The 11,138-nt window shown below is 35.9% G+C and overlaps 1 protein-coding gene across 1 annotated transcript; it reads left to right on the top strand.

The window, feature by feature from the left end:
* Positions 1-638: 638 nt before the first annotated feature.
* On the top strand, positions 639-10,270 carry LOC127811878 (nudix hydrolase 16, mitochondrial-like). The gene is made up of 4 exons (XM_052352075.1): positions 639-1,030; positions 3,287-3,401; positions 8,720-8,803; positions 9,682-10,270. Exons 1-4 carry the CDS (start codon positions 960-962, stop codon positions 9,958-9,960), a joined length of 549 nt encoding a protein of 182 aa, XP_052208035.1. The 5' UTR covers positions 639-959; the 3' UTR covers positions 9,961-10,270.
* The last annotated feature ends 868 nt before the right edge of the window (positions 10,271-11,138 follow it).

Raw genomic sequence — 11,138 nt, forward strand, 5'->3', positions numbered from 1 at the left:
ATGATTGTCATTGCCATTGGTAGATAACGACGTTAGGGAACAAAGGGTAAGGAAGATTGAGAGGAAATAGTTCAAGGGCACTTTAAAAAAATTAAAAAGGATTCACTACTAATAATAAGGGTAAATTCTGGCGAGCCTTTTAACTTTGGTACTATATGTTACCTCTTCAAACCAAGGGATGGTTCCTCCAACCAGGCATCATTTCACGTGTTTGCTCCATTTTGCTTAATTTAATAAGTTTTAACTTTAAAATTGTAATTTATGTTTGTTTATAATATTTATTTATACGATAAAGTATAATACATGTATTTTATTTTTAAATAACAGAGATATATATATATTTTAGTACAGAAATAATCTTATTAATATTGATTTTAAAATAAATTTATTAAGTTCATAAAATTAAATTAAAAATAAAATATAATTAATACACTTTATTTAAAAAACAAAAAGGACGGAGGACGAAAGAGTAGACGTCTTCGAGGCAAAGGGCTGACTTCTACGGAATGGGGCCCGCGCGCTTAACCAAACCCCACGTGAGTGTTGACAAATGACAATCGAGCCCCCACCACTCGATCCGCTTCTGCCGCTCCAACATCTCTCTCTTTCTCTCTCGCCCAAAAAAAGAAAAAAAAAATAAGAGGAAACTTTTCTGAACAAAAGTACAAAGAAAGATCAAATCTCGCTCTCTCTCTCTCCCTCTCTCTCCAGCCCTCTCGTATCCAAACGCCTATTGCAGAATCGCGTTTCTCCGTTTGCATGGGTGGCGAACCTGCTCCGACGACGGCATTGGCGGGGGCGGGCGTCAGAGCCAGCGCATTGCTGGTGAACCAGAGCTCCTGATTGTGATTTCGTTTCCAGTGGGGCCGGCGACAGCTGCTCTTTCTCATGGTCGTTGATTTCGAATAGGATCTTTCTGTTATTGTTGCTCTTGTTGTTGTTGTAGAGATTGCGTAGTAATGTCTGATTTGGTGGCCCGCACGGGTCGGCATCAGCAGCGATACGAGGACGGTTGTCGCCTCGTTGCTGGGTAATTTCCCTTCTCTTCCATCTAATTATTTTCACAAAAATGCGTTTCTTTGTCGTTCCTCATAGAATGTGGGTCTTCATTGTCATGTTTGGGGCTTATTCTATTTCTTTCTTTTATTTCTTATTTGTTAGTTTTTTATATTTTGGATGCGAGTGTAATTAATTAATGGTATGGCCTGTTCCTTTTAGTTTTGTGATGGGATAGGTTTCTCTCTTTTCCGTTGTTGGTTTCTTTGGCTATTTACGGACCTTCGTCTTTTGGAGGTAAAAGAATGGGAAAAGGGTGTGAAGGAATTGAAGTTAAACTTATTTATTTATTTGGTTGGGTTAGAAAATAAGGAGAAAAGAAATAGATATTTGTCAAAGTTCATTGCGGGTTTAATAACCTATGAAAAATATGATTGATTGATTTCGATTATTTTAGTTTGCCTAGGCGTCTTTAGCCTTTCATTATTCCAACCACTACATTAGAACTTAGGCTAGTTCGGTATTTAAAGATATGCTTGAAAACATTGCATGTTGTCATTTCATACTGCCATTCTCGTTCAGGCAACAAATTTATATTGGCATAGGTACTCATTAGAGCACCCATTTCTATGGCTGAGGAGATGGACTGGTGGACAGTGCTGGTGGTAGTGTGGGTGCCTTCGGTCAGAGAAGAACAAAATGGAAGAGAGACGAGAAGAAAGAAAGATATAGAGAGGGATGGGACTTGTAAGTCATGGAAGTTAGTTAGTGTTTGGCGGTAGAATTGGTTGGACTGGGTTTCAAATAATTTGTTGGAATGTGTCTAGCGAGTCTACCAGCAGAGATGCATCGCAATTGCAGTTATATTGGATGTGGACCAGGTGGCATAAAACTCATATCATGCGTTTTCTCTAGTCAATTGAATTCTCAAGATTAATTTAATAATGTTGTGCTTCAGTTGAAAATCAAGTTGAGAAGTAGCTTGAAAAGGGCTTATGATGACCAAGCATTCTTGAAACTAAATATATTTTCTGAGTAGATCATGTATTAAAGCTTCAAAGTGCAAAATGGCATAAGATAGTCCTATTAGTCATTTACTAGGGATCGAAATTCAGATTAGACATCTTTAGAAAATCTTAAAGTGTTTGGGCTTAGAAGACTTTGCTCTTGCTGAACTAATTTTCCAACGTCAAATAGTTGATTTTTTTTGGGTTTCATGCTAGGACTTGAACATAGATATGGACATGTGATATGACAATTTGAAAAAATGAGGACTGGAGATGGCAAGGATATTGCAAAAGAATGTTATGTTTATATATGTTTCATTAGCTGTTTTTTAGAAATAGGACATAGAAACCAGAATATCCTACCCTAGTTAAATCTAAAAGTAGTTAAATTCACAAGCCGAAAAAAAAAATTCCAAACTTCAAACTTTCAATTAAACCCAAATTCAACCATTTATCACGTAATTGTCAGCTACTTAGCATTTATCACATGCTAGTTGCAGGACTACTTATTAAAGTTAATAATATAAACAATAAACAAACAAGAAAATTAATAACATTATTAAATCAGAGAATGTGCCCCTGCATCAATCTTATTTGATCCATGATCCCATACATTGGGGAGGGGGGGGGGGGGGGGGGGGGGGGGAGCGCGGGATGTTGTGGTTTAGCCGTGAGAATTTGTGAAGGTGGTTTGTGCCATTCTGCCTAACGGGCTTACACCTTTATGAGTCATATCTGTGTATATCTAGAGATAGTCAATTGCTATACAAAGATATATAGTGTGCTCCATATTTTGCACCAGAGGATAGCATGAACATCATCATCCCCCATAGTATTTGATGATTTTGATATTGGCAGTCATATCTCTTGGTATCGACCAATATGCCTAACATACACTGTTCACTTGGCACAGAAGAATTGCCCCTCCTATAGGTAGGTCACCACTTCAGGGCATCTAGGAAAAAGTGTCCTCCCAAAGAAGCTCCTAAAATGTTGGTTCTGCACTGTTGCTCCCTATCTTTCCATCTAAAGACAGCCTCAAATCCCACTTATCCACTGTTGGTAGTCTATCGCCATAACTGTAGCATTGCCAATTCATAACTGGACCATTTGCCTTCCTTCCTAGTTTATCCCGAGTGCATACTTATGTTAGGCACTTTGTCAGAGATGAACGTAAAAAGTTGGAATCATTCTGATTACTGTATTTTTTTATTTTGTAATTAATATTCTAAAAAGTTACTTTTCTTTCTCTATACCTCATATAACAGTAGCTCCTCATTCAGGTGCATTCCATATAAATATAGAGACAATGAGGAAAATAGTGATGCAAACTCAGAGAGGGTTGTTGAGGTGCTTATGATCAGCTCACCTAGTGGACCAGGTCTTTTGTTTCCAAAGGTATGACAAATTTGAGCTTTTCCTTTCTTAGTAGTACCTAATATTTACTGTATTCTATTTATTTTCTATTTTTATCTTTTTGTTAAACTTTATTTGCTTTTGTCATCTAAACTAAATAAGGTTCTATTTCCTTTTGTTCAGGTATATTTGTTGTTATACGTATCTGTAATAGCCAGCATGCTCCATTTTCAATTATGCATATAATCTTTTATATTTGAATTAGAAAATATGTGTTTTTTCTTCTGAGGTCTTTTTAACTTTGATAGAATGCAAGGGGACATGTAATCTCTGTATATTTGAGTATAGAAATCTGAGACTTGTTAGAGGTTGTAGAGGACAGCTACGAATTTTCTTTTTCTTTTACTCAAGCATTCTGAATGTTTCTCTTCCTAGGGAAATTGGCATGAAACATTAATGGAAAAGTATACTTTAACATTCCCTCAAAATATAATGAAATGCATTCTTACTTATTGAATCACTGTGAAACATTTCAAAGTGACTTGACTTGTTCTTTAGACACCTATGAGGAAGAGGTTATGACAGTCATTTTTGTTTTCCTCTTGTTCCATTTCTTTTTGGTGGTTAAAAACTGTCTTTACATGCTAGAGAATAAGAGAAATGGGCAGGGAATGGAGAGAGAACCTGTATCTGCTGATAGGGTTAATTTTCATATTCGTTTTTTGGAGCTAAATACATTCCTTTTTATATGAATAATTACGACCACCATTTCTATTTTTCTTTTAATCCCTACTAGTACTACCGACCCCACCTAGTCGGATCAAGTCTTGCTATGTTGTTGCAATCCCTACTACTACTAAAATCAACCACTTTTCTTTGTAAACCTCTTGTAGTTAACCATGTAAGACTTTTGATTATGAGTGTTTTGTATTTGTTGTCCCTCTTTGAACTTGATTGTCAATTTTGCTATACATATATAAAGAAAATAACTATTTTTACACAGGGACATTCAATTCCTTGAGAACTCTTCTGCCCTGTATGTACCATTAGCATCATGGCTATTATTATCTTTGGTGAAACTTTATGCTTTCTATTTGCATGAATTTACTCTGAAATTGTTTGTATATGCCCCCCGAATGTAAATAGATGTATAGATCCCAGAAACTATTCAATTTTTAATTTTTGAGTTTGTATAACATTTGCCAACCTCGCCTAGTAGGATTGAGGCTTGTGATTGTTGTTATATAATATTTGTACAAGCATGAACTTATGTTCCTAAACATTATTGCAGTTCCCCCTGTATTTTTGAAATATATATTCATCAAAATGAATATTGATCCTTGGTTGAGGAATAGAGGGATTTGCCTTTTGTGGCCCTTATGTTGGCTTTTGATAAATCACTTTAGAGTGCATCCTTGCTTCTGAAGCCCACAAGTTACCAAATTAACATTCATTGGGATTTACTATCTGGTTTCCCATGGTTGATTTTACTCTTTCAACTAGGCAAAGTAGGGAGGTCTAGTTTCATGACAGTTTTCTATGGTACAGAATTATTTTTTCATTGGTGGTAAGTAACTAGTCTCATCATGCTTGCTCCTCTTCCTCCTTATCTATTCAACTGTTTTCTTCATCCCAGTTTACCATGTTTTAATGTATATTTGGGAAATGTGTTGACAAATTTATGCATGTAATGTAATAGATTTCAGAAGAAGAATATAATCAGCAGAGTTTTCTTGCTCTTTAATTGCCAGAAAGTTAAAAAAACTGTTTAAAACGTATTTGCATATATGCGTACATGCATTTGTGTAGATATGCATATATGTGATTCATGTAATTAGCAGATTCTTTTTGTTAGCAAGCATACAACCTGCTAATTCTATCCTCCAACTATCCTACTATAATTTTCAGTGAAAACGTTAGTCAGTACAGATATAAATGCTCTTTTGCTTTTTTGTCATCGGGTCACAGTTAGTGGCCAAGAAGAAGAAAACAAGCATTAGTGATGGCTTTTGTTTGTTGATGCTGGTAGATATCTCATCATTAAGAATGAGATGTAGCACCAAATAAATTCGTTTGATGTAATTCCTTCTATGGTAAAACAATGTATCAAGCAACATTGACACTTGTTAATTTGCATTAGTTCATTGAATAATTTTCACGAGGGCAGTGTATTGAAAGAGTTCCTGGCTCATCTCTACCTATTATTGTTTCTGCTCTATGACCATTGTTTTCTCTATGGGCAGTTTTTAGTTCTTTGTCTTATGCATCTAAGAATTTATCTTTGGTGATGAGGTCCTACCTATCCTGAGTAGTGTCTTGTGATAAATAAATCATTCATGGAGAATGTCATAAAATTGGCTGTTAACAGCAGTTTGAAATTCACTTTTGGCTGTTTTCCCTTTAGAATTGTTTGTTGATTATTTGTAGAAATACAAGGAGATGTGGTATGGGAAAGATAAAAGTGGAGCTGCAAAATGATACTATAGGACATTGTTACATCTGCATGCATGATCTAAGTGTGGGTGGACTAAGGAGACCTTTGTGAGCGGACTAATAGTATACATGAAAAGGGAGAGAATTAAGGTAATCAAGAAAGGATCCATGTTCTTGGTTAACCATAGATGGAAGGCCTCTTTGAAGAGGCAAATTTAGAGTTGTAACTTTGTTAGTGGACTGCCCTTTTTGAGAGTGCCAATTTTGGAGCTAGTATCTCCTAAGCTGATTAGTTGGACTGGAGAATGTGAGGATGTGATTGGTGATACAGGGGTTCTGGAAGGATCGCGTGCTTTTTGTTTCTGGAGATACTCTATATGACGGACCAAGATCAAGGTGGATGACCCTTCATGGGAAGAGCAAGATTACCTTGATTGAGCACTGAACTTAGGTGACAATGCACCAGTTGCTAGAGATCCCATGTGGAAGCAGATCCCTAGGCCCGATTCATCCTTGGTTATCACTTAAAGTCTTTCCATATTTAGAGACTGTGAATGTCGTCTTTGGTGGTTCTAGGTGTGTGGTCCATGTAGAGCTCCTTTATAGTGAAGCATGAGACTAATACTGGTGGTTGAGTCAAGGAGGTACCACAAGTGTCCTTGTAGTAAGTGGGTGGTAGTACAGCCCTCAAACAAACAATAATATCTATTTCATTACTAAATCATGTATGATGTTGCTAGTGATGGGGATTGGGAGTTTGCTTTGGCTTAGAAGGGCTATGATAGTGGCAATGATGCAAAAGGCAGCCAAGAAAATTTGAGAATATTACAAGTCAAAAAAAATCAAATTATAATGCCAACTTAGTTATTTAACCAGATACAAGTCAGATGTCTTATTAGATTAATTATTTTGGCAGCTAAATGTTTTACTTTTTCTTAATTAATTTTTATGTTAGATACATTTTGGGCCTCTTTGCAAAGCAAGGGTAAAGTTGTGTACAGAAATGATTCTCTCTTGATTCTTGCAAAGCAGGGAGCCTTGTGCATTAGGGAAACCCTTTTTTTGCCTTTTTGATATTCTTTATGGGTTATAAGCTGGAGTGCATTGGAACCACCTAGCTTGCGAGAGGCTTTATTGAAGTCCTAGTCTTGTTGATTTTTTGTCATCTAGCGTTATTTTGGCACTTTGTGGGATGGGTCTCCTCTCTATAAATGAGATTATGAGATATATTGGCTCCTTTTGGGGGCTGCAAATTTTTTGATTCATTAGTTCTTCTTAGGTGAAAGATGAGCCTTGGTATTGTTACTCCATTGTGATTTGGAGGTCATGGATTCAAGTCGGTAAACAGCCCCTCTTTGCTAAGCAAGGGTAAGGCTGTATACAATTGACCTTCCCCAACGCATGCAATTCAAGAGCCTCATACACGGGGTTCACCTTTATTATTTATTCTTCAGTGGCTTTTTTCCCCTGCTTTTTTATATGGTTTGCATCCCATATGATGCTTTTTTTATTATTACAATTTATGATTTATGCACAAGAATAACATGAGGACTGAAAACCTTTCTAGCTACTTCTATTGATCCATAAACAAATTTTCCAACTTATCCTGTCTTTGAATCTAATGTTGTCCCGAATTCAAATTGAAGGGAACGTGGGATGGTGCAATTTTTGTCCTATCTATTCCTATAGCTGGTACAAAACTTTCATCAAATTGTTGTTGTATCCTTAAGGATTGAGGATGAGAAGATAATATCTTCTTCATTTTAACTTTTTTTTTGGGTGGAGGCTACTTCTATTGCAGATCCATTGTAGACATGTGACAATGGAATAAGGTTATACTAATATCTATTAGATTTTTTTAGTTAATTTTGATACCAAATTTCTTTAATGTTTACATCTAATAAACATTATAAATATTGTCTCTGTTTTTTCTTTAGATTAGTCTCTTAAGAACATAATTTCTCAATGCATTATGACTATTTTTGTTTTACATTTTCCCCTATCAGAACTCTGTCTATTATATATTTTATATTGTTTTCTTTCCCCAGTAAATAACCTCTAAGTACAGGAACAACGTTCAGATTGTTTTGGATTGCTTCATAATTTTGGAATGAAGATGTACCATTTTTTACATGCATACCGGTATGGGATTTGCTAGGGTATTAGCATTTTCTAGTAACAGAGGTAGAAAAAATTAAATTTTTGTGCTGTCATTCTGTATCCATCAGATGAGTACACCGACTTAGGTGTAGAGTGGAGGATTTGAGGACGTTTTCTTGTGGCCTTAAGAGTTAGATGCTAATTATTTTCTCATCTGGATTATCAGGAAGTGTTCTAAAGTGGTGGTTTCTGTGTTGTTCATGAGCATGTAAGCCTCTTATTGGAGCTTAATCTCAGTTTTCATGTATAGTTTGCATGCCTGTGACTTTGTCTAAATTGGCAACATTCTTTGGTTGAATCTACATATTGGAAAAGAAAAAGAAGGAAGATTACTCTGTTCAATGCAGGGTCACTTGGGAAATAAATATTACTTGTTAACTCTGCAGCAATATACAGAGCAAAACAAAAAAGCTCTGTAACAATGTAAAAATTAGGTGAAAATATAGCATCTTTTCCTCTTTAAAGAGTTCCACAGTATTTGTATTCCTTTCGTCATAATTATTCAACCTATTGTTTTACTTATAAACAAATTTAACTTGTTCTCGGAGACCTGACCAAGGGAGCTCTACCATATTATCTTTTTATTGAAGTTTGTATCTGCTTCCATTTTTGGTGCCAGCATATCACTTTGCACTGTGACCTAAGTTATTGTTTCTTTAGAATGTTATAAAATATCAAAACATTTTTCTTGTGCAATTCCTTGTGCTATAGAACAAACAGATGGTATCACAATAATATTGTTTTGAGATTCATTGCTTCTCTTCCAGGGAGGCTGGGAGAATGATGAAACTGTTGAGGAGGCAGCAGTACGGGAAGCTATTGAAGAAGCTGGAGTCCGAGGGGAATTGATGGTAAGAACCTGCTTTGTCAGTGTGATACATGCTTTATTTGTCACTCTTTCATTTTTAAATTCCCTTTTTATTGAGTTCTCCTGATGTTCTAGTTCTACAAGGAGCTTAAAATTATTATTATTATTATTGATTGGCTGTGTCAGAGATGTAAAGAAAAAAAAAAAAGTGGAAACTCCAGAACCTCCTCCCCCATCTTTCTCTCTCTTTTTTCCATGAAAAGCAGTGGTTGGGGGCTGCATGTGTGATGAGCATGAGTCTTGTGATCTCAACTCGGCATTCAATGGAGGCTTTTTGATACTTATCACTGCTCTCACCTCTCAGTATGTCGTACTGGTAAAATAAATCAAATCTATGTAAATGTGTGTAAAATGCTGGGTTTCATGGACTGTCTATTTCACAATTTTTAGTGAGGCTTGGCTGGCTTTCTGGTGATGAGCAGCTTCCTGCTTTGATTTTCTCATCAGTTTTAGTCTTATTCTTTGTCTATATAGTTTGTAAACAATTCTAATTGCTGTCCCGTTATGCTGCCCCACAATTTCAATGGCATATCTATTTAAATATTTCCTATGTTTATCAGCTTAGTGCCGGTTTTTCATCATTTATTCTCCAGCCCTGACTTTTTTCTTTAATATTTTTCTTCTTATAATTTCACTTTGTCAATGTCGCAATAGCAAGTGCTCAATAATTCTATACCCGGTATGCCTCGGCTGTGCAATTTTAGTCCCTTTTTTTGGGGGGGGGGGGGGGGGGTGGGGGGGGGCTGCCATTCTGATGTGATCATGTGAGACTGCATGGCTACATTTTTTCGGCAGCACCATTATTCAATATCATTGGATAACAAAAGGGGGAAATCAACCATTGATTAATTGGTGTTGCAGGGGTTCCTGGGAAATTACGACTTCAAGAGCAAAACCCACCAAGACGAGTTCATCAGCCCAGAGGGCTTGTGTAGAGCTTCAATGTTTGCTCTGCTCGTGAAGGAGGAGCTCGAGTTCTGGCCAGAGCAGAACACCCGAAGTAGAACCTGGCTAACGATACCTCAAGCTGCAGAGAACTGCAGACATGCATGGATGAGAGATGCTCTGTTGGAAGGCTTCACCAAGTGGCACGACGAGAGAACAACGAACACAGGCGAAGGCATCCCGGATCAAGGTTGATTAACGAGAGTGCCCCTGGCATCATAACCTCACCATTGGAGTGCATGCCACAACATGTGGCATCTGCATCAACTGATTTCAGTTTTTTTAGTTTTCTTCAACAGAGGCCATTTGGGTTTGGGTGGTAGAACCCAATCAACAATATTGATGCTGCAGATGTTTGCTCAAATTCCTTGCTTAATTAGTTGACTCTTTTGGTTCAATTTTGTAAATTGCCAGCCAAGCTCTTGTTTTTCATTTTATTAATTTCTCGTGTATTGTAATGGAGAGGGGGTTACCGTACAGAACTTGTTACAGTTGGGTGTTATTTATTTTTTTATTTTTACCCTTTGGCAAAAACTGCATATGCATGTGAACTCAAAGCAAGTTTTGAATTAGACGAGCACTTTTCACAACACTGACCTTATACTTTAGGATAGGATAAGTTCTATTTGGTGCAATCTACTAAGTCGTGACCTTATTATTTAAAATGTACTGGTTAGAAGTTAAATAATATTTTGATACGTTTTAAATTTTATGTGTTTAAAATTGAAAATAGTTGCTTTTGAATATGCCTTAAACTCGACTTTAATACTACTTGCAATCATGAAATAAGATTAAATAAGGTCACATCATAGATTATTTAAAATATACCAAAATAAGCATTAAAAATGTGTATGTCTATTCTTAAAATTTAAAATCACGAGATTAACAAATGCTCTTTTATGGCGCCCTAACTTTCCTGTAAATGAGGGAATAATAACAAAATATAATACTGCAAAATAAAGAACCTCAACAATAATATTTTTCACGAATAATTAATATATTAATAAATTATTAAAACCCATACTGATCACCCTCGACTTAAAATTAAAGATAGGATTGCCCCATGGTCGCATCATGGGCTGCCATGCATGGCTTTTTATTTTTTTTATAGCCCATTTTTTAAAGCATAAACATATCATTTTAAATTTAATTGTTAGATAGATGTGTATTTTTAACAATATAATACACAAACACAAGTAGTTCCAAGTTCCAACCTCCAACTGTCCAATAATATCCAACAACTTCCCATATGATCAGTTAGGTGTGGAATAAATCAAATACAAAAATTAAATCAATTTAAAGGCACAAAAATTTAAAATAATTAGATAATATATGCCTAGTACCTACATCCATTGAGTAAAAAAAGAAAAAGA

Source organism: Diospyros lotus, chromosome 1 (genome assembly GCF_014633365.1).
Source record: "Diospyros lotus cultivar Yz01 chromosome 1, ASM1463336v1, whole genome shotgun sequence".
Lineage (NCBI taxonomy): Eukaryota > Viridiplantae > Streptophyta > Magnoliopsida > Ericales > Ebenaceae > Diospyros > Diospyros lotus.